The sequence below is a fragment of the Hippocampus guttulatus genome, chromosome 18 (assembly GCF_054856545.1).
Source record: "Hippocampus guttulatus isolate MCC_2025c chromosome 18, RoL_Hgut_1.0, whole genome shotgun sequence".
NCBI lineage: Eukaryota > Metazoa > Chordata > Actinopteri > Syngnathiformes > Syngnathidae > Hippocampus > Hippocampus guttulatus.
This window is the reverse complement of record NC_141278.1, coordinates 9496297-9524127: the sequence shown is the minus strand read 5'-3', so window position 1 is coordinate 9524127 and position 27831 is coordinate 9496297. Positions and strand designations below refer to the sequence as shown.

Here is a 27831-nt window from a genome sequence, read left to right as displayed (position 1 = left end):
TCGGGAGGGTGTGGCGAGATGCCTCCAGCGCATTCCTGCTAGCGGCCGCGCCCTCTGCCCCGCCGTTTGTGTATGTACCTGTTTGCCGTCAGGAGCGTCTTTGTCGGCCTCCTTTGTCACTCCCACTTGAAGTTTTCATGCAATCGTGCTGAAGGCAGAGTCATCACATGGAGGATTCGCACATTTGCATGAGTAACAGCGCAAAAAGACAGGAGGAGAGTTTCAAAACATGGCGAGTGAACACAGATTCAATACAAGCGCCGCACCCTTGGGAAATAGTGGCCTGTGTGTGTGTGTGTGTGTGTGTGTGTGTTGCTGTCGGAGTGCGCATGGAACAAGGTGTGTTCAGGATGAAGGCCATATAAAAAGAGCTGGGAACGAGCTTACCTGGTTGCGCACTCATGCTTCGGCTGGCTTTGTTCACTTAATCAGTCCTACATCCGGACAGAAAGACAACGGGAGGAAACATGTTAAAAATGAGTTTTTCCAGATCATGACATCAATATATTACATAACGATGGAATTGGAAAACAAAAATTTATGAAAATATTTTGGAGAATTGTGTCCTTTATTTCTAATACAAGTCATTTGGCAGAAAAATCTTTTATGAAATGTTTAAATTATTCTTCTGGAAAATTACAACAATTCAATCAAATATATTTGGGAAAAAAATATTCAGGTGTAAAATATATTCATATATAAAATATAATATATATATATTTAGTGTTTCGCTAAAATATATATATTTTCAAATGAAATTGATTAAAATATTCCAGAGGGAGGATAAAACTAAAGCAGGCCTGCAGTGAGTAAATAAAACATTGTTAAAATAACCCAACGTGTGATATGGGTCGTAAAGTGAGTCACTGTTCTGTTGTCCTGTGATGCATTTATCACTCACCTATTAACAAGTAATAACAATGCAGTCACTCTATAGCTAAGGAACCAAGCATTTGTGGACTGACAGATATAAAACAGCCCTCAAGGTCTATTTGTGACCAGCAAACACATGCAGGCAACACACTATCAAAGATCAGATTATGGTGATGAATTGGCAGTTCTTTACCACCGTATGCATAATCATGAACATATAATGTAGCTAAATTTTTTTAAAAGGGAATCACCCGAAAAAGTATCTTTAGACTGAACAAATGAACCAGAATCCTATTTTTTTCCTGGAGGGAAGTCAAAATTCAACATCTAAAAAATGTTTTTATTACGAACCATCCCCCCCCCCTCTAAATTCAGTAATTAAGATACAGTGATCCCTTGCTATTTCGCGGTTCGTTTATCGCGCTTCAGTGCATTACAGATTTTTTCAAGCATATTCATATTTATGGAGTACAATACTGTATATGTTGCTCTATGTGACTCGCTGTTGTTTTGCAGATTCTCGCGGACCGTTTGCGGACTTAAAAAAAATTAACCTGTATGTTTATTGGTCACTACTTCGCGGATTTTCGTTTATCGCGGGTGGTTTTGGTCCCCATTAACCGTGATAAACGAGGGATTACTGTATTTTAAACACTGCAAAGAATGACGTTTTCACTTTAAAGAGTGAACATTTATTTTTAAAAGAAGGAAAAAACTGCACCGCACACAAGCCCCAGTCGGGGCGGAGCTTCTAGCTGGAGCCTCCGAGTGTCTGCGCCGGGCCAGCGACGTCTCTGGGCGGAGCCTCTCGGCCGGTGAGCGGGGGAGCGCGGAGCCTCTCTCGGGGCGTTCAGGTCGTTCCTTCCTCATTCGCCGTAGTGGCGGCGGCCCCGAGGGTGCACTTGGACGGACACACGCACAAAACTCGAACCGGGCTGGGAGCCTCGCTTCGAGGGATTATTTCATAAATCTTTGCTTTTTGTTTACAAGTTCAATTGCGGACACATAGACAAGACGCCGTGCAAGTTTGGAGGTACAGTAAATGGAAGGCGAAAAGAAGTTGGACAAAAGATCAAGTCGGTACAGTGGCTCTATTCAATTTACTTCCTGACTTGACTTTTACTGTTGTGTTCATGCTCCACATTCCATTCGATTCTCTCCCCTATTCTGTCGTTTTATTACACATTAAACTGTTTAGGGTGTTCTCTTCTGTTCCATTTCATGTGTCCTATCCCGTTTTTCCTGCACTTCTGCTTCGGCATTGCATTTCCCCCCCACATTTTTCTCTATTCTATTTCACCGTGCGTATGTGTGAATGCAGTTCCAGTTGAAAACAACAAGCTAAAATGTGGATGACATCCACCAGGTAGATACTGCACATGGATATACCCTAAAAACTAATTCGAAAGAGACGGCATAGTTGAAAAAGGTGCGCCCCACGAAGCCGACCGGTCTCCAGTTTCGAGACGTTCCCCGCCCGTGGACTTTGGTACCTTTACTGTCATTATTGCTCACATCGAATTTAGTTTGCAGCTATTTAAAAAAATCTCGTTGCCGCGTTTTCCCTGTGAGTCACTCACTTCGGAAAACAGTGGTCCACTGTTTGTAATTACAAGGGGGGGAAAGTCGGTATTGTGGTAAGAATTTCTTCTTACTACAAAGACCACATCTTTTTATAGATGTGGTCTTTGTTGGGGTAGCCACGGGCTGAAGTGGTTTCATTCCGTTCTGGGAGATCGTGGAAAAGTTCCATTCATGCTCTGTGTTACATAGTAGAGCCTTCGAAAGCTGGCGGACAGGTATAAAATGTTGCAGTACCGCCAAGAAGCCACATGGGGCAGCATAGGAAATTTGACACTAATCATTTTCAGTGAAACCAACAACGTAGAAAACGTGGCAAGGAAAAATTCCTACGCATCTCAAGTTAAAAGTTCCAGCAACTACGAGGAACATACTGTAATTGTATGAAAAAAAAGTAAGAACACTCTGGAAATAAAATTGTAGGGTTATGAGAATAAAGTTGTAATATAAAAAGGTTTATCTATCTATCTATCTATCTATGCTATACTTTGCTGCATGCGAGGCCAACAGCAGTGTAGCTAAAATGAACTCAATCGCAGCTCAAATTGTGGTTGGCTCAAAAAAAAGTGCCAGCTTGTAACTCAAAAAAATTGAGAAAGTTGAAAATGAAAAAGTTGGGGCAGTCGTAGTTCAAGCCACCACTGTAATTTTGTACAGAGAGTTCAAGCTTCTTCGGTGGGGTTTTGTGCCTGTAAACAACACAAATCCCTGGACCCGTCGTTTCCACACACGGAACTCGACCTTGAGTCCTCCCTTTTGTGCGGCACTCAACAGTTCCGCCGGGGTGTGACGATACGCAGAGAGACACGGCGTGCGTTGTTTGCGTTCATCTGTCCGAACACGTTAACAGCAGCCGCTGCTGAAAAGCGTTGACAGCACAACACGTGAACTGGCTCGTCCCTCCCAACCTGTTCTCAGGTATTCTTCGCTGAGCCGAATTATCTCAATCAATGAACGCCAAGTATGCTTGATGGATGCGAGCGGGCGAGGTGGGATAAGAGACGACAGATAAATTTGCGATATGGGAATATGGCTGCCAGGTTACTAATTCACAGGTGGAGATGGAAATTTAATTTTTGCTGTGGGCCACCATTTTGTCTTGAAATGCATTTCATGTCAGTGTCAATGGAGGAATGTCAAGAATGAGCTCACCTCAACATCGGGCTTGGAAACCTGGCCGAGCTTGAAGGCCTGACACTGATAACAAAAACAGAAGTGTTAAATGGCCGCGACAGTTTGGAGCCTTGACATGAAAGCATTTGAAAACACGGCTCAATATGGGGGCTTTTTTTTTTTTTTTTTTAACCCAACGAAAAGTGAAAAACGCTGAAAACGAAACACATGCGATTATGTCAAGGTAAATCTGAAACAGATACAAATTTCAACCGAGGGTAGTCAATAGACGATGTAGGTCAAGTAACATTGTCAACGCTTGCCCCGGCATGAATTTTCCAGTCTTTATAAAAATGATATTTCCTCCGTCAAATTTGTGTAGCGGTGAAAACAAAAGGACATGCGCACAGCAAGTATCAAACCAAAGAACTGGGTGACGCTTAATGTCCACTGTATTCACCTATGTCGATAAAGGGTAGACAAAAGGTGGTTTTGGATTAAGACGTTAATGAGCATGCGCATCTCATTTCTCTACTGTCAATTTGCCACCTACTGACACAACACTACATGAGAATTGCGGTATTTTATTTCTTTATTTTTTCGAAAATGGGGAGGATGGTGAAAACGAAGAACACGCGTGATGGAATAGTGGAATCATTGTCATTCCCCCTCAATCCAAATTTTACCCTAATCCTAATCCGAACATTTACCCTAATGTTTACTCTAAACTACAGGACTGTTTTGACAACACTGTGGACTGAAGATCAACCTAAATTGTCGTTGGCATGTAAACGTGCCAAACAACTTTTAGATGAGGCAGCAGTCTTGAGTTATATTCACAGCGTACGATCCCCGGCGCTGCCTCACCTTCGACAGTTTAATGTTGCTGTCAAACGCAACCGGGCTACGTTTTGACTATCCCAACGACGAAGACAGGCGGGAGGGTTGGCTTGGAGCGAACCCGCCCAGTAGCGCTTCTTCTTTCCGCAGTAAAGTTTGACTCGGAATCTTCCGGGCTCCGTTCCCTGTTATTATTTCTTAACACGTGTGAATTTCATCACACATTTCAAATGTAATGATTCAGCAGAACGACTCAAGCCCGAGGCAGCTCGCTCTATTCAACAATCAAATGTCGGGGGTTGTGAAATGATTCCATGCGAAATAGCATGTATGCCCAACATACTTCCACGGGGCCGCTGTAAAACTTTGGAAGAGCGGGGCAGACCACAAATGCTCAGTTCCAAAAGTTAGGAATGAGAGGAAGAAAACAGGAAGTCGGCCATTTTGCTCCCAGATGACTCGCCGGGCTCACAAATAATGAGCTACCTGGTGACTCACGAGGTCTACTAGTAAAGTTAGCTCTCTCCCTGGCCTCCCTTAGGTCCGCCTTGCTATCACAGCAACATTGTGGAACGGTCACTTGCACTTTAAGTTTGAACAAAAACACTCGGCCTCCTAAATAACAAGGATCATTTGTGCACACACTAACAATCAGCCTCCTGACATAGTATGACAGACTGGACGTTTCCATGGAGACGTATCCACACAGTCAAAAAGCGTGAGCTGCAACAAGTTGCTAAACAGGATAGTGTTTTGGTTTTTTTAATGGTCTCGGTTCGGACTTAAAACAAAGACAAAACTGACTTTGCGGCATCCTCATGAGTTGGAATTCTCCGAAACGCGAGACAGAGCTGCGAGTTTAAAGTCTCCAAATGCTGAGTGAGCTCTCTCGAGGAGCTCGTAAAGTCACAGTGCCGCTGCCACCAGATGAGACATCTCGTACGCAGCTGGTAGGGCCAAATGAAATGAAAAAAAAAACCCTGTGCTGCACTTAGAATACAATCTGAGACCAAGACCAATTCCCCAAGTAGGAGTTTGGCAAAGTTTGACTCCTGGAATTCGCTATAAATTGGCTGCTTTAAACCAAAAATGGCCAACTTCCTTTTCCTTTTCAGGAACGGGTCCTTAAGATTCTTTTATGTGGCTAAGCTCTGACAGGCATGTCGGACAAATTTTCATGTTGATTGGGGAAACTGGTGACAGGGCGCTATTGGGTGAGTTTTGAGGAAAGGGCTTCCTGTTTCATCCCCTCACATAAAAATTAATTTTCATTAAGATACACATCATCTGGAAAAAAAATGTGTTTCCAGGCGGATGTATTAACTTGAGTTAGGGTTCGTTATTATTCAGACAATTATAAGTTAATGGGTAGGTGACTTGTTTTGATATGGAGGGGTCTTGCTTGACAAAGTGAGGTTTCATGTCTGCTGTGCCAAATCCGAATATTTTAATTTACAAGTGCCCAAATTTAAGTCTTTAGACAGTTACAAGCCCTCACTTGGTGTTTTTTTCTTTTTTGCTTAAAGGCACACATCCAGCACACGATTATGTGTAGAATCCAGCTTGTATCTGAACGGCTTGTCCTCATGGGCGTGCTGGAACCTATCCCCGGCCGTCTACGGCCAGTAGTAACGACATTTTATAAAATGAGTTTATTACTTTACGTACTCTTTTATGAGGTTTTCTGATGCCTTTATGCAAATCGGGGCCATTTTTCTTGTTTAAAATGGAAGGGGGGGGGAATGCTAGTTTTTAGGCAGCTGTGGAACAGATGAAATTAAAATGAAATTTCAATTAGTTGCAACGGGGAAAAAAAAGATCTGTAAATGGAGTGACGAGTTTGCTTCGTAAAGCTGAATTCAACTATTGAGGGCTGGATGAAATGACCTGCTAAAAACCGGAGTTTTGTGTTAGCTAAAACAAATGATTTGTTTCTGTTTTTTGCAGCCCGATGACTGTGTCTATTTAGCAAGGTATTCATCATGCTGGACTTGGTGTCTTGAGTGGCCTCCAGCCATGACGGGTTGACTCAGCAGGGATCCGAGTGAGAGAACCTGTCCATACACCTCTGCATACCTTTCCCGCTGCAAACCTTTCCACTTTTTGCTCACCACTTCCCACTCTGTGGTTTTCAAAATACTCAACATTAACGTGGTACCTTTTCCTCCTGCTTTTGTGTCGTAGAGTTATTGCATTGCCCATCAACGACCTTGACTTTGACTCCCACTCATATCTCCAACCATGGCTCACCGGTCTCAGAGTTCATCCATTGGTGATAACCCCCTGGACCCAAACTATCTGCCACCGCACTACAAGGAAGAATACAGACTTGCCATTGATGCACTGATAGAAAATGATTTACCGGTATGAGAGAAAAAAAAAAGCATCCAGACACTCTGTTTGTGTCAGAACCAGTGCGTTGATTGCGTGCTTTCTGTCCCACCAGGGCTACCATGAGTTTCTCCAGAGCGCAGACGTGGTCAGCTTCTTGGCACAAACTGAAATTGAGCACATCAAATCTACGATCCAGGAGCCCACTCACGGCCACAGCATTCCTGACCTTCGGTACCCGGAGGCAGGCCAAAATGTGGAGGGCTCTTCCGACACCTATTGGCCCATGCAGTCCGACCTGGCCGCTCCGGGCCTGGACCTAGGATGGCCGATGACCCAGAACAGCTTCATCGGGCCCACGGAGGTCACCACTCTGGTGAACCCGTCAGAGCCAAGCATGCCAAGCATCAAGGAGCAGGCGAGAAGACTCATCAAGAATGCACGGCAGGTAAGAGGACGTGCCGATCCGGGTTTGTTTAATGAGGTCCTCCGGGGAGAACCATGGCACCTGAACAGTACCTTAAGGCTTCCCACATAAATTACCAATCGGTGTGTCAGTCTGCACTCAATTTAGGAGACCGTGTGACAGCAAGTGTGGAACCACACGTCATCAATCAACAAACAACTCGCATCTTTCTGTTCTCTTTACCGCATTTCTACTGAACAAGCCAGAGCATTGCTGATTTGTGGATGTTTGTGTCGGGCAATCTCCCCGTGAGAATAATTGCACCCTTTATCTGCCACTGCCAACTTTGCTGCTACGCCCTTTCCGACGAATGTCTGGCTGCCAGGCTCTGGTGAGGGCTAAAGAAGGGGTAATTAAGACGAGATGCACATGCCAGATGTCAGTACTCATGACTAGTTAGACCTGCTCGCACTGGCGGCTTATGTCTGGAGTTTATGCCGCATGCTAGTTGCATCCGGTGTTTCGTGCGATCGATGCACTTTGCTTTTTTCATGATTTTCCAGGTTCGAGACTGAGGATGTTTTGGATTCTCTGGAAAGAACTTTTAACTAAGCACAGCTCTTAACTCATTCATTCCCAAAGGCGTTTTTAAACGTCTTTTCAGACTTGGTCCAGAATTGGCTGGTGCTGAATGAGTTTTAATTGGCAGCTCCTTGAGATATTAAATAGATGTAGCCGAACTACGTCACACAATATTTGACTACAGTGTCTACTTTGCTGCCACAATCCGTTTTCTTGCCGGTCTGTCTTCTCTCGGGGTAAAATCTCTCCAACAGACTGAGAAGTAATTATGGGAGACCGTGCTTGTGTCTCTTGTCATGACTGATGTATTCAATGCGGCGTGCAGTACAGTACAGTACAGTGTAGTGAGAAAGCATGCAACATATTGTAGGTAACGCACATTACCGTCTTCTACAGGATTGGGGTGGCACTGCCATCTATATACTGCCATCTCAAACAAACAAGTCAAACTGTTTGATTTGTATAACAAGCGAAATCTTTCTCCATATTTTTCAGGTTATTGCAGTGGTGATGGACACGTTTACAGACGTGGACATTTTCGCCGACCTCTTGGACGCGACGGCGCGCCACATTCCTGTTTATATTCTTCTGGATGAGCAGGAAGCCCATAACTTTGTCTCCATGGTGATCAACTGCAAGGTCAACTTGGACTTAATTCAGGTAATCGCTTTGTCGGGTGTCTATCATCCGGCACGGTGGGCCTCCCATGAAAGCTGAGACATTAAAGGTGTATTTTCATTTTACAGATGATGCGTGTCAGGACTGTGGCGGGAATAACGTATCAATCGCGAACAGGGAAGTCGTTCAAGGGGCAAATGAAAGATCGTTTCCTACTGGCTGACTGCAGAGCCGTACTCAGCGGTAATTACAGGTGAGTTCTGTTTCTTGTGATTGCTTGTTTGATTTCTCTCCAGGAATCATATTATTCAGATCATTTCCTTTGTATTTTCTTCTAGCTTCATGTGGTCATATGAGAAAATACATCGCTGCATCGCTCACCTTTTTCTTGGAGAACTTGTGGCCACCTTCGACGAAGAGTTTCGCATCCTCTACGCTCAGTCAGAGCCACTCATCATCGACCCGTCGGATGGAGCGCTTACAGTCCCAGACGGCGGCGGTTACTTCAGTAGACAGTTGGGATTAAAGAGGACCCAGTCCTTACTGAATCCTTTGGGCTTCCGAAGGCAAGCCGAGATAACCTCGAGCTTCTCCCACGGAGATCAGGAACGCAACCTGGCACTTCCTTTCCGGAGAAACGACCCCTTCCGTCACACCATTGAGCACGGGGCAGGAATTATGATCGGGAAGTATTCCCAGCAGCACTTCCGTCCACAGCAGTCCTACTTGGAGCAGGGACGCTCCATCGTGTCCCGGCAGATGGAGTTGAGCGGCTTCAAGAGGCACAGCTACGCAGAAGGAACACAGGACAATTACATGACCTCCAGGCACTTTATGAAGCACAGAGTCATGAACAATCTGGATGAGACAGACTTCCACAGGTATACAACCTTTTCAATCCCAATATTTTTGGCAATAACATTCATAGCCGTAGAGAAATCTCATTGAATCTCTGCATTTTTAACAGGGAACCGAGACACAATTTCTACAGTGAAGGTCCAGGACCAGGTTCTGGCCAGGGACACTATGACAGACATCGTCCTCCACATCTAGCCATCGACCAGTATTCAGACACAAGCTCATTTCGCTCAGACCTAGAGTTCAGCACCGGAAACTACCCAAGAGGCTATGCACATCTTTCCTCTGAGGATTTAACTGGGCCCGATGGGATTCATGCGCCTCCGGTGGCTGGAAGATACGGCGGAAGCTCTGCCCAGAAGAGGCCAACCATTGGTCAGACGTATGCTTGCCAGAGCTCACCCACACACCCTCACCCACCAGACAAGAAGTCATTTCCAAAGTATTCAGAGCAGGAACACGGTCAGGATGCAAGCGTCCGACATGGATTGCGGAACTGGCGGATTCACTCTTATCTGAGCACATACGAGGAAGAAGCGGGTCTGAACCAACCCGCAGGCCCTGACGCATTTGACGATCCTTCCCCTGCTCAGGAGCCGGGTGAAAGTTCAACCAGCCGTTTCGGACAAAATGACCCAACAAATGTCGCCTCGAAGTCCAGAGTGGATATCCAAAAACCACGCTTTGGGAAGCCGATCAACCTCGATGGCAGCACCAAGGATTTAACCACCAAGGACCTGCTTTCTTCAGTTTCGATGGATAGAAGTGAGAAGGAACTGGAGAAAGAATGGGGTTATGCAAAGGATGACAGCAGGGATAAAGAATTCAAAGAGCCCCCAGAACTCTTCCTTTCCAAACATGACTCCTTCCGCTCACGGGTAAACCCGCTCCTTCAGCGTAGCTCACGTCTGCGCTCCTCGCTCATATTCTCATCTTCCAAAGCAGAAATTCACAGCGGGAGTGCCGGCGTGAAATCCGGCACGGAGGACGACGGCAAATCCTCTATTGTAGCCCAGATCCTAGAGAAGAGGCGATCGTTGTCTCGGGAACCTTTCGAGTGGAAAAAGATAGCTGACGAACAAAGTAATGAGGACGAAAAGAAAAATGAGGATGCAAAGGAAAACGAGAAAGGACTGACAGACATCGCAGAAGGAAAAGCTGAATACCAGAAACCTCCACAGGACACCGAGTCAAATCCAACTATTGAGACCTCCGACACGGTCACATCATCATCTCTGAACATCAATGACCCTGCCAGTCGACTTAAGTATTTCAAAGAAGTAGCCGCTAAGCGAAAAGCATCGAAAATAGAGACTGAAGCATCGCTAAAACTCACGGAGCCTGCAGAGAAGAAGTCAGACTACTCTGACACAAATTCCCCCACAAATACTTCAGTCAGTTCTCTTAAAAGTTCGGGAGAATCCGAGACAAAGAAACCCGATTCCTCAGCAAAAGGGATGGAACTCACTCGGCGATCTTCGCTCACATCCTCCAAAGCGTCTCTACTCTCTCCCAAACCTTTTGTAAGCAGCGTGAAGCCCCCCGAAGCCCACAAGGACGAGAACTCATCCGACGGTCAAAAGAAAGACATATTTAAGACGTTGAAGCCACTTCAATCCCCCAAGATCTTTAAACGGGACCCGCTTAAGCTTAAGGGACTCAATCCTCGTCGGGTCTCCTGTGGCGAAGAGATCCTGATGGATGCCACAGACTCCGAGAAGAGCGAGCTGAAGAAGAGTCGCTCTCATAGTTCCTCCACTGCATTGCACGACGACTCTAAGGACAAAGTTACGGGATCCAACACATCCATCAACACGATTGGTGATGGAAAGGGCGACGGCAAAACGCTTGACTTCCTGAAGAAACAGACTCAGAGGCTAAAGGGATTATTGGGTCCCAAAGATAAGGAGAAGAAGTCTTCAGGAGAAGATCGCGGCAGCATGAGCACCGTGAAAGAAATGGTGGAAGATTACAATAAAAAGCAAAGTAAGGACACGGGAACCGCCGCCGTTGATCAGACCACCACCAACCACAAGACATCAGCTGGCATGTCAGGTTCATCACGGTACCAGCCCTCCGGGAGCTCGGTCCTGTTTAGCAGCAACCTCCGCGACGACACCAAGGTCATCCTGGAGCAGATCTCAGCAAACAGTCAGAAGAACCGACACGAACGGGACGAGGACGGAGACCGCGACGCAAAGGGCAACGACTTTGCCGCCAAGAAGAACCGCTTGCTGCGACCTCAAGTTGTTGTACAGGAGAGGGAGGGACTGCTAAAGAGGATAGAGAGCCTGAGGAAGGAGAAGAAAGTCTACAGCCGCTTTGAGGTAGTTTAATGCTACGTTCAAAAAGTTAGCGATGTTGGACTTGGGGCTAAATTTCAAAGTAAAACTTCAATTCACTATAGTCTTTAGAATTGAGCCTGTTTTGAACATTTTCATGCTTCAGTCCAACTATCAAGTGTTTCAATTATTTTTAGAGAACTGAATTCAAAAAAAGTTTTAGGTATTATTTTAGGAATATGCTGTACGATTGATGCTTTGGGCGATGTTTTATAATCCAAATCATTCTGTGTGAACATCAAAAGTAACAAGTAGAAGACAGGGGTTCCTTCGTTTACAACCTATCATGGTTAGAATGTTCAATAATCTAGTCAACTTTGTTTGTGACCCTCAATCTATGTTTTTGATGTACATTAAGACTTGAAATTGGCCCCGAGGTCTATTCAGGGGTGATGGAGTGGGGAAGTTGAGTCTAAGATTCAGGAGGAGCAGTGTGGTTTTCGTCCCGGCCGTGGAACACTGGACCAGCTCTCGAGGGTGCGTGGGAGTTTGGGAGTTTGCCCAAGCAAAATTAAGCCGCTTCTCCTCCACGTCGAGAGGAGCCAGATGAGGTGGCTCGGGCATCTGATTAGGTTGCCTCCTGGGCATCTCCCTGGTGAGCTGTTCCGGGCACGTCCCACCGGCAGGAGGCCCCGGGGACGACCTAGGACATACTGGAGAGACCATGTCTCCCGGCTAGCCAGGGAATGCTTTGGCATCCCCTGGAAAGAGCTGGAAGAAGTGGCTGAGGAGAGGGAAGTCTGGGCTGCCCTGCTAAAGCTGTTGCCCAAACGACCATGAGCGATTCCCAATAAGCGGTAGAAAATGGATGGTTGGATTCGCCCTGATTTAAATAAAAAAAATCTCAGAACAGGCCTTGAAACAGGATTATTTTCAAACAGTATGTGTCCATCTTTCGATATAAAATGTAGAAATTAGGTTCGGAACAGTATTCCAAAAATAAGATCTTCTTGATCTTCATACCCTTTTTCCGTTTAGAGACAATACGTTCTGGTTTCATTTCTAAATCAACTTTTTATTTCAGTCACTTCAATTATGTCTTTTCGATTTGTTACCAACTGATTAAAGTGACATCACCAAATAATCGCGTTGTTGGTCTTTTAACAGATGGGGAATACCCTTGGATAATGGAGAAAAAGTTGTCCGGGTGATGGCGATGTGGGAATCGACTAAAGCGCGATGAGCAAAGCCATAAATGTGCCAACAACATTCTGAAAGTTTGCTCCAACACGGCGACCTCTCCTGCTGGATTTGTTTTGTTTTTGTTTTAACCCGGAAGAAAACTTGAAACTACAACATGGAAAAATGCAACAAAGAAAAAAAAAATCAATGGGTGCAGAATGTGCCCGTCTGTAAAACACTGATACAACTTTTACCTTATAAGGTGACTGGAAGTGGAAAATGTGCAAAAGAAAAGATTGGCTTGGTGCAGGCTTGTTGACTGAAAGGGGAAGCCAGAAGAACACATTAAACGAACGAAAATACAGATAGATGCCATTCGACAACGACAAAAATATGTGCTTTGCTTTTTGATTTGTTTTTCCACCGGGAATGTGTCTCTTAGTGTGCCAAAATACACGTAAAACACAAATGTTAACAGTAAAAAAAAAAAAAAAACAGTTAAAACCCTCCTGTTATGTTACTTGCAGATCTCACACACTAATCCATGTTTCATATGTTTGTGTCTTTAATTGGTGTGCAATAAGATGTGATGTACATGTAATAAAGTGGGAATAAGTGTATAATATTTGCAAGGAAAGAAAGTGTATATATAAGAGAACGGGGTAGGCAAAGCATGGCTCGCATATGACACACACTGGGTTTTTTTTTTTTAAGTTGGCCCTCAGAGCATTTACATTGTCAAAAGTCCTGTCATATTTTTATTTGAAATTTTATCACTGTCTTATTATAAATATTAGTTGGATAAAAAATACATATACACATAAAATTAGCATTAACAATTTTTTCTTAACCTCATTCATGAATGAAAATGTCCATTTGTCTGTTTTAAAAATCAAATGTGACCCGTGTTGAGCAGCAGTTTTCCGACCGCTACATGAGACAGTCTGTTGTGTCCAAATACAAAGTAATGCAAATGAATCCCTAATATTAAGACACATAATAAAAAGAAGACGGTTAGGCCAGCATCAGACATTTTAATGTGAATTTCCTTTTGTATTCAAATTATACATGTCGTTCAAATTTGAAAGAAGGCAATTTTCAAGCCGCGCCGTGAAAGGAGGGTTCGCTGATGTGTAATTTCCAGCGTGTAGTCAATTTGCAGGACTCGCAACAACAGGTCGACGCAACGGAGCTAAACGAAGTGTAATCGTCTTTGGCTTTGAACTTATTTAATGTACATAAATATGTTTACAGCTTCAACTTGAAGTGGAGAAATTCCATGTTCCCAGCTTTGGAGTGAAAAAGATTTTGCTGACGGGACTCATTTAATTCATTTTAAATGTCATCCACACCTCTCTTGGATAGTGTGATGAAGCCAAAGATTTAGGCTGGTCTAAATTTTATTTTATTTTTTGCACTGTTTTATATGCGAGTTTGTACATATTCAAAAGCATTAATTGGCTGGCTGTTTTTCATTAACCAATACTTGTCATACTGTAGTCTCAAAGAACCTTGTATTCATATTTTCTTAAATAAAATTTGAATATGTGGTCATTTAGTATGATGAAATTGCATTTTAAGTATGCTCCAAATATTTGAATTAAACCTCTTCCAAAGCCAAAAATGCTTGTCTGTGCACTTTTGCAATTCCATAAGTGACGACGTATTTGGCTGAACAAGAATTGAACATGTCACACGTGAAACAGGTTTGAAGCATTAAAACACAAATTGAAGAGGAAAAAAAATCCAACAGTTTTAGCAGGGGAACATTTTGACTGTTACCTCGGGTCAACATAGGAAAAGGGAGGAAACCACGCTTTTCTTTTCCATTAAAGTACACTTGGAAGTCTTTGCGGCGTATGGCGTCAGGTGAGCGGACGTCTCACATTCTGCAAAAGCAACGGAACAAGAGTTAATGGTTCGGAAAGGGAAAATGCAAGGAAGCACGCCAGGAAAAAAAGGACGTGCTGAAGGTTATTTACCTCGAGTCAATGCTCTGCGTTATGTTTTTGGCTGAGAATCTTTCTGGAAATCCAATGAGAAGATTGTTTAAGTCACAGGTGTCAAAGTCAAGGCCCGGGGGCCAGATCTGGCCCGTCACATCATGTTTTTCAGACATGTCACAAGGAAGCAGTGACAGCTCCGACGAAGGCTAAAGTGACAGCCGAAACCGTCAGCCAGGTAAGAGTTGAAGAGAAACTTCGCCAAAAAAGACATAATAATGAACTTTAAACCTAATTTAACAAATAGTTGACTTGAGTGATTTCAAAACTCATAATCCATGTGTTGTGTACAAGTTATGCGAAGAGGTGATTAAACATTTATTCGGTTTCACTGTCGTAAGGGCACGCCGAGGGAAAACGTAACTCCAAAGTGGCCCACGACAAAAATGAGTTTGACACCCCTGGTTTAGGTTATTAACAATATGAAAAGATGCAAGGAAACGTGCCCACTTACAATGACGGCGTACAGTTGGTTGTGCTGCTTAATGAGTTGATGGAGCTGATCCTCAAATTTCAGCCTGTAGTTTGAAGACTTTTTAAAAATGACCATAGATGTACAACAACAACAGTTCATAGGGGCTACGACTTCTAGTTAATATGCACCGTAGCTTGCGCCGCTTGAGCTTCAACTCCTGGATTTCATAGCGGTGCTGTGCCAGGAGTTCGTCGCTCTTCTTGTTCTGCTCGGCCAGCCTAAAATGGATGTCGGGAAGTGGAAAAATTAAAGGATACGATGCATGCACCTTCCGCTGAATATGGCAAAAGATTCACTTGGTTGTTTAATTTTTTGATTTGACGGCTGCGCAGGCCCTCTAAAGCTTCAAGTACTTGTATATGCACAATTTAGAAATGTTCAATATTAAAGCTAAGCAATATGAAGTATGTCAAATAGGAAAAGAAGCCTTATTTTCAACAGAAGGAAGACAACTTAGAGAAGGCCTCGGTAAATTACTACCACCTAGTGTGAAAATAACAAATCACTCCTCCTCGAAAAAAAAAATGTCTTAAGGACTTTTCGGTATGTTGCGCCTCCGGTTTGAGCGTGAAAGATCACCTGACAAACTCGCGCTCGGATTCCTCGCACTGGAGCTGCAACTTCTGCGACAATTCTTGAGCAAAGGAGATGTTCCGTTGATTGAGTGACTGATTGAGTGACAGCTTCCGGAAGTGAACATGAATTTGGAGTACCTTTTGTTTCTTGATGGGTCCTCTCCAGTTGGAAGGCCTCTGTTTGCACTGAAACAACAACAGGGACTTTTTTTTATGTACTCTAGGACATGATCTCATAGCAAATGCTGCAAGCAACAGATGCAGTACATTGTTCAGTGGAACCTCCAAGCAGTCCACATTAGAAACTTTCTTCAACGAATGTGAGTAATTGTTGAAAATATGGCGAGGGAAAATGGAGGTGTTTGACTGTGCTTTCATGTCCCCTGATGGCATTTTGTAACCATTGCTGGCTAATTAATAAAGCCCTGTGGCGTTTAATTTACCGTAGTTATAACTCAATTTCTGGGTCAGGTATTAACATTAAACTTTCTTGTCACTAGTAATTCTTTCGTCTGTGGCACAGCAAAAAAACCCAAAACATTAATAATAATAATCACCTCCATTTCAGGAGATCGAAGGGTTTGTATGACTTTCGAGGCGGATCTCGATCTGCATTCAAATTTCTCTTACTTTTGGAAGAGTATTTTTCCTGAACACCAAATAGTAACATTTTGAGAGAAGTTTTGCTTTGGAGGCTCCACATACGTGGTGACAATATATTCGCTCCTTACATGTGGCCAGCTCCTTCTGGAGACACTCACTGAGTGATTTTCTCTCCATTATTTCCTCCTCCAGGACTTTTTTGCCTTAAAGAACAACATCAAACACAAGTGAGGAAATATTCGGGATACCAGACTTTCCCAGTGAAATACCAGGATGGCACCTAAAATACGCTATCAGCATTCCAAGTGAATTTGATTTGACGTCTGTAAACCTCTGAATGCACGTCTAACTTTTCAAAGATGGAACAATTGTTCCACAACTTGATGCTCTTCTAAATAAAGAGAGCTGAATGACAAAACTCTACCGTCACGCACGCATAAGCACCAATGACAAACACTTGATGCTTTGCGAGGTGTGTTGCCATGAGAGTCACTAAGACTTCCCGAATTCTATTAACACGGTTTAACTTATTTCTAATGCGTATCTATTATCTTAAAACAATACAATACATGCTGATTTATATAGCGCTTTCACAACAGCGGCAGCTGTAACAAAGCGCTTAACAGTAAACAAAGTAAAATAATAAACACAACACATAACATAAAACACGGACACTCGTGCAGTCCTAACCACTTTTCCGTCACACGCTTTGTTGTCTGAAGCAGTTTGAAATGAAAGACGAGAATATCAAAGTGTCCTTGACAAATAAAATGATCAGAATGGCTCCTGTATGGATGTGCAGACCAAACAAGAGAGAGACATTAATCATGGCTCATTATCTCCATTCATCATGTTCTGATACTCCATTTTGGAGTAACAGGTAAGGATGTACCTCACTGACAATACAGTACGACGGGCAAATCGTGGATTTGACTTCGGGCACAAGCCAAATAAGTCACGGTTTCAACTTGCAATGTTAACCACCTCTCTTGAAAAAAATAAAAAAGAAACTCTTGATGCTCCCGCGTTCAACATGACGTGGACGAAGTCAGTTCACGACGAGAATTCAATTACTGAGGCCATTTCGAATGTTCAACGTACACGATATGAAAAACTACCCAATGACGTCATGACAGGTACGCGTCCTTATTGGCGCGTAATAAAAAACGAAACAAATCGTACTTTCCATTGGCATACTTTCACATTAACTTCATATTCCGGCGCGAAATAAAATAATAATACACACAGCTGGCACACATTGGGTCGGGCATTCTGTGTTAACAAAGAAAGACGCCAAAACAAGGTGACATGAAAAAAAAACGGGAACGGAAATGACGCAGCTTGTCGAAGTTGTGTTCAAGGGAGCACTTCCGCCACCAACGAAGTAAAAGAATGGAAAATTCCAAAATAGAACTTGTGAAAAATACGAGCAATACACACCATGAGCACATCAATTTATGATATGATTAACGACCCAACAAGAAATTTATTTTAAAACCACGTGTTAACAAATAAAAGCTATGACACCTTGTTGCAGGCTCTCGAGTTTGCTCTTCAGCTCTTCAATTTTGGGCTCCTGTGTACCTCCACCTAGTGGTTAAATAGAATTGATAATTTAAGACATGTTATATCTGCGTGTCAAATCAATACATTTACTATTTGAACACATCTTAGACAAGCTTGCCTGCTTTGGCTCTAATAATATCTTCAATGTTGAACCCTGTTACAAGACAATATAAGAAAATGTCAACAAATATTGTTTTAAATAGTCAATCACTATCAGTGAATACAACCCATACTCATTAATTTATAGGTATATTATTGATATTAGCTAATGAAGCCTCACATATGCCACACAATGAAGACATTATAGCTTCATCTTAACCAATTATAGTAGAATGTGCGAACGTTAGCCGTGTGAGCTTAGCCATCCGTAAAATATTAATTACAGCAGCACAAAAATAATGCGTTTCACTAATAGAACGCACAAATGGTACACATTAGAAGCTTATTACTTGTATTGTTGAAGCTAACCAAGCTAACGTGATATTAATACCGGCGACTACTACCTCGTACTTTTTGTTCTCTCGAAGTGGTAAAGTCTACCCACCTGCCGAATCGCCCATTTAAGTTTTTGATGGAAACTCCTCGTTTAACAATCTGGTGTGATGTTGGCCACTTAGTCCACTGAAGTTTTCGAGCAATTAGGCGCCAAAAAAGGCCGGGTAGCCACGAATACGGCAATATGGCGGACATATGATGTACTTATATAAGGAAATATTCATTTCGCTGCAAATTTTATTTATTTATTTATCCGACAGTTTAGTGTAAATTTGAATTTTTAAATTGACAGGTTAATGTTAAAGTGGATTTTTTTGAAATTCACAGGTTAGTGTTAAAGGTTGTTAATTCGAATTTAATATCATTAAAAGTGATTAGCCCATCTGTCTTCACAGTTGCCTGGTTCTGGGTTTAGAATCTCAGGCCTTCCTATGTGGGGTTTGCATGTTATCTTCATTAAAATTGCTCATAGGCCCGAATACAAATGTTTGTTTGTCCCGCGATTGACTGGCAACCAGTCCAGGTTGTACCCCATTTCCTGCAACCAAATTTACACGTCTTTTACACAGTGGTCATGTATTTTACTTTTCTGTTGTGTTGGTTTAACAACTAGCTTTTGTGTATTGTTGTACCTTGTGTGTCAGCATGCAGGGTAGTACAGAATTATTTTTTGACAAGTTGTCTTCTTCCAGAGACAACAAGCATAGGCTCCAGCACACCCCCACCTTGCTGAAGACAAGCGCTAGAGAAAATGACAAGATTCCGATACATGTTCCACATGGTATATTTTAATGTAAAGCTGACAGCGTGAGGAGGAATGCATTTCCACTCAAATTGAATGCAAACGAGTACCTGGCCTATACACACCAAAACACTTCTATGTTCATCTACATGTTGCGTGAGACACAAACATCTTTGCCAAACAACAAATCCTCCCAAATACAAACTGCACGATGTGCTGACAATGCACATGCGATAGGGCATGCATGGGATGACAAATAAAATTACAGTAATTTGTAAATAATTAAAAACACTGCGGGAGACTGCAGTAGTACCTTCAGTGTCACTTCGTAACCAGTGTTGATACATTTCCAGTTCAGAGTTAGTCACTCAACTTTCATCTACATGAAGCTCAATAAATAAGTTATCATGCATTTATCTCTGTTGCATGTGTAAATCCAGTGTTCAGATACTTTGTGGTCACCCCCTACCCAAAAAAAATAAATAATGTGGAGCAGCATTACCAATATTTCATATTAATGGGAACATGGAAAATACAACACCGAAAAGAAAAACGTTCACTCCACAACAACGACCAATCAGGAAGAGAAAGGGGAAAAAATAAGTATGAAAAAGGCCTGCTTGTTGTACATCATTCTGGCATATTTTAAATGTTGAGCTACAACGCTGGAAAGGTCATAACATGGGTGTCCTAAGTCTGGCTTGGGGGGGCCGTTTTGACTTTTTATTAGTTGAAGGCCAGCAATAAAAGGTGAAAATAAAACTGATAAACACAAGCGGAACATACAAAAGAAGCAGCCTTACCAAATTGGCGAATTTTATGGGGAAAATGATGAAAACATTTCAAAAACTCCAGTCCTGGCGAGTGGTGTCGATTTTTCCAGCTTAGCATCTGGCAAGCGACATGCTTTTTGAACGGTACATCAAACTTGTTAATTTTCATTTTGTCATTTGAAAGGACGCTGCGTTGTTACGGCTTAGTAATGCAGTAGCTGTTGCACTTTTCTGTGTCGTTGATTTTATAACAGGAGAAAAGCTATTGATGTTGCACTTTCCTAAAAATGAAAAAAAAAAGTAAGATGTGATGAATTGATAAATTATTCAATATTTTATATTTGTATTTTAGGGCAAAGTATAAATGATTGTCTTTGATACACCTTCATTTATTGGAGTGTTTCCCATTTTAGTTGCAATTTCCCTTCCTGTAACAGACCGTGAGTTTGCCATCAAGGAATGAACCGAAGCAGAATTTTTTGGGGGCAGTGTATGTTAAGATCCTATTAGGACACGTTGTTTGTTTCCACATTTGATTGCTTTTAGCAACTTCAATAAACAAAAGGCAAGAAAAATATCAAAATGCCCCATGCATTCCTTCAGTTTTGGACACCTCTGCCTAAAAGCAACACATCCCCAAATGAGCGTAGCGTGGCATTCTCGTATAGCGGTACACGTAACTATTTACAGCCGAACTAATAAGCAAGAGCTATTCACTTGTACCTATAGAAATGGGCGTAGGGTGTTTTTGCGCCGTTGCCATGCAGTTACAATAGGAGGAGATATTTCCAGTTGTCCCGAGACAAACACGCACATAAAGATGCGTCTTGTGCTGAGCCAAAACTGACATCCAAAGGTGGGGCGATGTTGCCGGCGGACGACCGTTTTGTGTTAGTGGCGCTGCGGGTAGCGTTAAAAGTGTGAGGGGCCACTTGGGCGATACTGGCGAAAAACGTTCAATAAATTAAACAGCAGATGTCAGGATGGGAGGGGAAAAAGAGAACAAAAAAAGGAAGGCTTCCTGCTCTCACCCCAGGCCCATATTCTCCTCTTTTTTTTCTTTTTTTTTTTGCTCAATCGCGGGAGCGTCCCACAATAGCCAGGATGTAGAGGAAAATGTTGATGATGTCTGTGTAGAGATTGAGGGCGGCGAAGATGTACTCCTCGGGACTCAGAGACAGCTTCTTGTTGCCCAGGAGAAGCTGGGTGTCCACAGCCAAGAACTGAGACAGAAAAAGACACGTTGACAAATTCAGGTAGCCAAAACGTCCGTCCCCCCGCACCCGCCATCGCCCTGAAACTCACACAGGTGAACAAGAGGGCGCCCAGCGAGGCGTAGACGAGGTGCAGGATCTTGTGGCGGATGAACATGCAGAGGATGCTGAAGAGGAAGAGGACGATGACGCACACGAACAGCACGCCTCGACAGGAAGTGAAGTCGTACTTGCTCTGAAGAACCAGACAAAATGGAGATTTCAAAACCACAAATGGAGCCGGGGGTAAATTGTTCGAAATATTTGGCTTTTCTTGTGTAGTTATAGGGTGGAACCTCCAAAGTTAAATGGCCAAAAAATGGTTACAACACAAGTTCCGGGAATACGCGTGACCTCAGAAAATCTGACGAGATCTCAGGTGACCGAGAATCAAAGACATTTGAAAGCCTCTGGTGGCTGGAACACTTTCTGTCTCACTGCGTCACCGTGGGGCCTTTCCACGGCGTAACTATGAGGCGTTCTAAAGTGGCGCAAAGTCCTGGTCTACATGCGGATTCTATTTATATCTATGTGTGTGTGTGTGTGTGTGTGTGTCTGTCTGTGTGTGTCTCTCTCTCCCTCTCCCCGTCCCCGCTTCCGGCCGCTCACCGTGACGTGCACACACTCAGGGCCAACATCGAGGCACTCCAAAGCGCTCAAGTTATTATATAGTACTGTAGGGGAAACTCATGCCAAAGTGCAATGTATAACGTGTTTTGAAACAAATCTCTGAATTCAGTTTAACATGGTCTTTTTGTTTGATTTTTCGGTGATGACATCACTGCTTGCGATCAGAACAGCAAATTAAGACTGTTAGATTACAATGTGAGCAACCCTGTTAATAAATGATGACATACAGAAATGAATTGAACAGAGATTTTCCGATCCAGCGGCGCTTATGAAACGCCACGATGTGACTTATGCCTTTCATGGTCCCCCTCCAGAATGTGATCTTCAAAGCCGTGTCAACTTAACTGTATTTTAGTTTGAGTTGAAGCGATGAAAGTTGTACGACACACCAATGCTTTATGGAACATAATTAATTCCAGTATTTCCCATGGGGAAATTTGCATGTGTAGCTAATACTGTGTCCGGTGAGTGTGTGATATTCCCCTCCGCCAAGTCACACCACACATTATGACCAACAGAATTTGTGTTGTGGGGACCTGTAGTGAGAAGAGGACCACGGTGAAGCAAACCACAGCGGTGATCCCCACGGCCATGATGACGGTGTCGGTGTCGTAGAAGCTGGCGATCATGCCCACCATATAGGACAGGCTCAGGGTCAGAATGGACTACGAGACAGTGGGGAGGGGGAAAAAAAATAGTCAACATTTGGCACCGTCCTTTGCCTTTTGTTTTTTTTTCTATTCCTCTTTACCAGTGCCACCAAATTCCAGGGGTGCTTGCGGTGGAAGTCCCCGCAGCAGCTGAGCACGATGAGGGACACCAGGAAGACCGCGTAGGAGACGTAGCATGTCCACGGGTTGCGACGCACGAACACCTTGGCGTCATCCACAAAGGTGAACACGGCCACGAAGGAGAAGGTGGCCAGCAGCTGCACGGTGAGGACCATGAAGACCTGCAGGAGGAGGAAGAGGAGGAGAAGAAGGTGAGCCTGGACAAAATTGCGCAAAATCCTTGGATAATAGCAAAACAGTAACTGGTGTCCAGGAAATACGTTGAAGTGACAAGGCTGATGAAAATGTTTTGGATATGTTGTAAGACGATTTTCAAAAGATTGAGTGTTTTGGGAACATAAGTTTGCTGACTCAGCAAATTACTTTTCTGATGAAGGCCTGTCGGATGCTCTTGTCCTCGAAGCCCGAGTTGGTGAACTCCTCGTTGTCGTAGTAAGTCGGAGGCACGTCGCCATGGTAACCGGGGCTGCCACCAGGTGCTAGGAAAACAAACCTCATCAATAGGAGGATATCCAAAAGCCCAAATATTCTTTCTTTCTTCGGCTTGTTCACTCACCAGAGGGGTCCCCGGGAAACCCCGGCTGCCCGGGTCCTTGCTGGTAGGGTCCCTCAGGGTAGGGGCCTTGAGCATAAGGCCCCTGCGGGTAGGGCATCTGGGGGTAAGACATCTGCGGGTAGGGAGCCGGGCCGAAGCCAGCCTGGGGGAAGCCAGGCTGGCCGTAGCCGGCGGCTGGTGGGTACGGGCCTCCGGGGCCTTCGCCGTAGTTGGGCGGCAGCACGCCAAAGCCCTGCTGCTGCGGGGGTCCGTAGATGTTGTTGTGGAGTGGGTTGGACTCCCCCATAATGGGGTAGCCACTCTTGTCCTGGGACATGTTGTGGCGGAGAGTTCAGGAACAAGCTATGAAAAAGGACGGCACAGAGAAATTGATCAGCAATTTGAAATTGATAACTGCAGTCCGGGGAGACAGCCAAAGCGTCGGGCAGAAAACAGCAAGGGAGGAGGGCATGCTTGCTCAATTTTTATTGATTTAATTTTACATTGTTACCCAGCCGGTGCTGTCCAGTTCGAACCTGACATAGGAGAGTCGCTCCTATAATCTGATCAACGCAAGTTTGATTCCCACATTTCACTAAGTAGGGCCAAGGAACACGGCTGTTAAAAGGGGTGTTCACACGGCAAGATTTGGTCCGGTGCTACGCCGGGGCTGCCCCGGTAGAGCGTTCACACGTGCAAATTAGCTCCGGCGTAGCCCCGGAAAAAGGCTTACACCGTACCAAATTTGATCCACCACAGGGAGGTGGTTTAAAAATTTGCTCCGGAGCAAATGCTCGTTTGCGAAGCAGCACCGATGTAAATTTGCACGTGTGAACGCAACTGGGTTAAATTTGCTCCAGAGCAAATGCTTGTGAAGAGTTTACGTAAGGCGAGAATGCGTTGCTTTCGTGCTCTGTCGGACTTCCGCCATGTGTTTGTTTAATAACGACACAAGACTTGGCTGGTAACATCTTTCCTTTTGTAGAAGACTGGACTGTCTCGGAGTTGTTTGTGTAGTTTGTTCATTTGTTGTGTGTTCACAACCCCCCGCTCCCCATATAATTTATTTTGTGATTTCCTCTCTTGATTTTCTGGTTGGCGCATTACGTGTTTGCTTTTCTGAGTGTCATTGAAGTCATCGTTGATTTACGTTTTCGGGGGCGGTCACTCTCGAGCAGAAGGCACGGAGACCGAGAAGGAGAAGGACGTGCCTGTCCAGTAGTCGCTTGAGTTGTGTATACGTTTTAAAAAGAACCAACACGACAGCTCATTTGTTTTCTGTCGTTTTGCTCCGCTGCAGAAACTGCCGTGTGAACGCAAGTGGGGCTGCGCCGACGCTGTGCCGGTGCAGACACGCTCAGCGGCTTTGTACGTGTGAACGCTCCACACAATTTGCTGCGGTGCAAAATATATCGCAACAAAATACATCGGTGCAGCGCCGGAGCAAATGTGTGCCGTGTGAACACCCCTATAAGATATACAGTGTTACCTTCAATTGGTTCTCTGAACAAGGTTGGAACTCAATTTCCACATCCATGTTCCCTATTGAAATGGACTGAACTGGGAAGTCATTTTAGACAATCCTAATGAATTTTTTTTGTGTCACGTTGTTAACTCTGTCATTCCACAAGACGTACTTGTACGTCTTTTTAAAATGAGTCCCGCCTACCAAGGACGTACTTGTACATCTAAGTCTTTTTTTCGCGTCATAGAGAGGAGGAGGGTCTGATGCAATCTGTGAATGAGAATAAGCCGTTTGCATTGTAAATCATGTAAAAAAGCGACCAGTAGGTGGCAGTGGTGCCTCACGTACTTGAATTGCATGCTTTTAAAAAAAGCTCTTTTTCTCCGGTTTTTGCCCAGGAATTGCCATTTCCATCGAACTTAGCCATTTTGTAATGCCGATTGCTGAAGAATGGAAAAAGATGGAATTTTTTTTTCTGCTGAAAGAAGAGAGTCCAAACTTTATTTTGGTAGGCTCCACGTTTATATAGCATTAGAACCAAATATTCTGTGGGCCTTGCAAGATCAAAATCCAGTTAAACGCTGGGATTGAGGGGGTTGCTCCAGTGAAAATGGCTGCGGTCGAATGAGTTAAACAAAGTACATGAAATAAAGCATGAATAAATAATTTGTTTCATAATTTGACAAAGTAATCGTTTTCCTAAAGTGAGATCCCGACGAGCGTCAAACCCAAAGTGTGATGTCACTTCAAGTCACAAAAACAAACTTATCTAAGGGGATCCAGGTGCACAATCAACCTGCCATGCGTGTTTTGGAATGTGGGAGGAAACGCGAGTACCCAGAGAAAACCCACGCAGGCATGGGGAGAACATGCAAACTCCACACGGGAAGGCGGGAGTCGGAATCTAACTGCGCACCTCTGCACTGTGAGGCCGACGTGCTCACCAGATGATCACCGTGCCCAGCACTATTAAAATACTGTTAAATTAGATTGTAATTACAAAATAAAACAAAGCTGTTTGGTTAAGATCTTTGTAGCTCAGGATTACGTTTGCACTAAAAAAATTTTTTTAAAAATCAGCCCCTACTGATCAGCTATAATTGACATGATTTCTGGTCACATGTTTGGCTCATGACAATGCTACTTGTTTCTCAACAAATTCACGTGTGGGTCCTTGTGATCATCGGGACAAAACATGGTAGCAGGATATACTAGATAGCAACAATTAGATAACACGGTTGTGCATGGAGGCAGAAGAGACATTTTGTTTACACATCAGTGCGGAACCAGCAGATGAAACCAAGCCATGTGACAAAATGTGTGATCATCTCAAATATCCAACGCCCAAAACTGTTAGACCACAATGATTTATGGGGAGCGATACTTGGTATTTTTTTTTTTTTTGGGGGGGGTGCAGTTTTTTTTCCGGCCAACGCAAACATTTCCAATCCTCTTAGCGGAGAAGCTCCACCGTGGTGGGTGCGGGCTAGAATTGAGCTAAACTGGGGGAGAGGTTGAAACACAATTCGTCCAACATATGCCCTGACGAATGCCTCACATCATATTACATGCATGACACGACGTTTAAAAAAAAAAGGGGGGGGGGGGTCAGGCTGCCATTTTAATGACATAAACACAGCAAGTAGTAACACAAAATGAGGATAACTAATGCTGCAGTGTGTCAAGCTGCTGTTAGGCAGATGTGCCGCATCAGCAGCATCCCTGACGGTGATGTTCGAAGCGCTGATGCCTGGCCTTGTGACCGGTGGATACGTTTGCAGTCAGAACATTTCTTTTTTCTCAACAAAGACCATTTGGTAACCCACAACCCATCATTCAGTAGTAGCACAGTGAAAGCAATCGTAAAATGGTTCTCAACCAACTAAAGTACGCATCATGTGATCAAAGTCATTTCTTCCACATTGTAAGCATCACAAAATTTGGTTTGGAGTGTTAAGGACAATCAATTTCTTAGAATGTACATTTCCACGACATGGGGTTACTGGAAATAAATCTTATACATATTGCATAAAAAACATCAGGATTTAACAAAAGTCCCAAGTCTTGAAATATGATAGACTAGTGAATTATTTCCAGCCATGGTCAATCATTTGACCAAAACACCTTCACCACAGTGGCCTAAATTGTACACTGACAATCTTCACCATCTTACGTTGGTATTTTATTTATTTTTGGCGGGGGGAAACAACGTTGAAGTGAATTTCGATGCAAACGGATTAAAATAAAACAGTTTGAAAGGTAAAAGTGGAAGTAAAGAGCATATAAGACTCTAGGTGGCGTTCTGCGCCACATAAATATCCAAACATGGAGCACCAGGAGCAGGCGCTCTTCCAACATCAGGGCCTCGCCGGTGCAGATGAATGCGACAGGGATCCAAGCAACGATGTACAGTGAAAATTTAACATAAACGGTGTGTGGAAGTAGATGTCAACTACTAAGTGGTCATGGATGGCGATGAACTGTTAGCCGAGTTGACGAACACCCTTAGTTCGCCCTGATTATTGACATTTTCCGTTATTTTATCTCGAACTCGGTGGACTTTCTTGAGCATTAAAATGTAACATTTTCAAAAGCCACAAGACTTTACGTTGACGTCGCTTATTTTTGTTTGGGTGACGCTAAAGCCCAACAAGCCCGGGTGATACTTGCGAAGCTAGCTGGCTGTCACCCGCAAAACAGAGAGCGCAGAACAACGGCTCAAAATGTGAACAGCTCGCTGCCAAATAGAGCAACTGACCGTCTATTTCTCCTCTTTTGTCCTCCTGGAACGTTCGTTGGAGACTGTGCGGTATTTATTTTTAATTCCGTTAATGTCTCCTCGTCGCTGATTGATGCGGCGGCAGCACCTCCGTCGTCAAGTGGGTCAGGCGATTACGTCACCTCGCGACGTGCAACGTAGCGTACGCCATTGTGACGTTGTTGGTCACGTGTTTATTTTATTTTGGGTTGTTTTTAATCATAGCACATGACAAAACATGCTGCCTTTATCAGATGACTGGTCGTTTAACCCTTTTCCGAATTTTCACTTTTTAGGTGGAACGTTCTCGGTTATGTGATTTGTTATTCCAGCACAAGCTGATGTCCTGTTTTTTAATACTTTTTTTTTTTAAATGGGTTAAATGAGCAAATGTTGGTTTAAAAAAAACACGTATTTTTTGCATGTATCTGTCGCAAAGTTTATAATTTTCCAAATTAAAAAAAATCACAAAGCTGGGGATGTGTGTGTTATACACACACA

The 27831-nt window shown here is 43.6% G+C and overlaps 3 protein-coding genes, 1 long non-coding RNA gene and 1 other non-coding gene across 8 annotated transcripts; 1 reads left to right on the top strand and 4 right to left on the bottom strand.

Moving 5' to 3' along the window:
- Window positions 1-12: 12 nt before the first annotated feature.
- Window positions 13-1750, bottom strand: LOC147191100 (uncharacterized). Its single transcript, XR_015103683.1, has 3 exons — window positions 1595-1750; window positions 388-434; window positions 13-148 (listed from the first exon to the last, which is right to left on the bottom strand). It is a non-coding gene; the product is annotated as an uncharacterized LOC147191100 (long non-coding RNA).
- sack1hb (scaffolding CK1 anchoring protein Hb) lies at window positions 1711-14220 on the top strand. 4 transcript variants are annotated; one of them, XM_086136427.1, is made up of 9 exons: window positions 1712-1949; window positions 6355-6451; window positions 6592-6771; window positions 6854-7186; window positions 8222-8386; window positions 8473-8597; window positions 8683-9225; window positions 9312-11529; window positions 12652-14220. In XM_086136427.1, exons 3-9 carry the CDS (start codon window positions 6649-6651, stop codon window positions 12670-12672), a joined length of 3528 nt encoding a protein of 1175 aa, XP_085992553.1. In that variant the 5' UTR covers window positions 1712-1949; window positions 6355-6451; window positions 6592-6648; the 3' UTR covers window positions 12673-14220. The 4 variants fall into 4 exon arrangements, with proteins under 4 accessions (XP_085992555.1, XP_085992554.1, XP_085992553.1 ...); XM_086136425.1 differs by having other exon boundaries at window positions 1712-1953; XM_086136429.1 differs by lacking the exon at window positions 6355-6451 and having other exon boundaries at window positions 1711-1949.
- Window positions 13686-17991, bottom strand: LOC147191097 (uncharacterized). The gene is made up of 9 exons (XM_086137474.1): window positions 17979-17991; window positions 17850-17912; window positions 16451-16525; window positions 15858-15905; window positions 15724-15778; window positions 15273-15362; window positions 15124-15187; window positions 14649-14691; window positions 13686-14555 (listed from the first exon to the last, which is right to left on the bottom strand). The coding sequence occupies exons 1-8, from the start codon at window positions 17989-17991 to the stop codon at window positions 14668-14670; spliced, it is 432 nt and encodes a 143-aa protein (XP_085993600.1). The 3' UTR covers window positions 13686-14555; window positions 14649-14667.
- On the bottom strand, window positions 17096-17225 carry LOC147191098 (U8 small nucleolar RNA). The gene has a single exon (XR_015103849.1). It is a non-coding gene; the product is annotated as a U8 small nucleolar RNA (small nucleolar RNA).
- A 1160-nt stretch (window positions 17992-19151) lies between the features above and the next one.
- grinaa (glutamate receptor, ionotropic, N-methyl D-aspartate-associated protein 1a (glutamate binding)) lies at window positions 19152-27735 on the bottom strand. The gene is made up of 7 exons (XM_086136684.1): window positions 27331-27735; window positions 23129-23470; window positions 22936-23051; window positions 22533-22733; window positions 22318-22446; window positions 21204-21347; window positions 19152-21121 (listed from the first exon to the last, which is right to left on the bottom strand). The coding sequence occupies exons 2-7, from the start codon at window positions 23442-23444 to the stop codon at window positions 20972-20974; spliced, it is 1056 nt and encodes a 351-aa protein (XP_085992810.1). The 5' UTR covers window positions 23445-23470; window positions 27331-27735; the 3' UTR covers window positions 19152-20971.
- Between the last annotated feature and the right edge of the window lie 96 nt (window positions 27736-27831).

Coding starts and splice junctions, on each gene's coding strand:
- sack1hb (XM_086136429.1), top strand. CDS start 6,649: ATGGCTCACCGGTCTCAGAGTTCATCCATTGGTGATAACCCCCTGGAC. Junction 8,598..8,682: donor GTACTCAGCGGTAATTACAG/GTGAGTTCTGTT, acceptor ATTTTCTTCTAG/CTTCATGTGGTCATATGAGA. Junction 11,530..12,651: donor AAGTCTACAGCCGCTTTGAG/GTAGTTTAATGC, acceptor GTCTTTTAACAG/ATGGGGAATACCCTTGGATA.
- LOC147191097 (XM_086137474.1), bottom strand. Junction 15,906..16,450: donor CCAGAAGGAGCTGGCCACAT/GTAAGGAGCGAA, acceptor TTGTTGTTTCAG/TGCAAACAGAGGCCTTCCAA. Junction 15,779..15,857: donor GACCCATCAAGAAACAAAAG/GTACTCCAAATT, acceptor CCTTTGCTCAAG/AATTGTCGCAGAAGTTGCAG.
- grinaa (XM_086136684.1), bottom strand. CDS start 23,444: ATGTCCCAGGACAAGAGTGGCTACCCCATTATGGGGGAGTCCAACCCA. Junction 22,447..22,532: donor CCTGGAATTTGGTGGCACTG/GTAAAGAGGAAT, acceptor ACTGTCTCGTAG/TCCATTCTGACCCTGAGCCT. Junction 21,348..22,317: donor TGGTCCTCTTCTCACTACAG/GTCCCCACAACA, acceptor CTGGTTCTTCAG/AGCAAGTACGACTTCACTTC.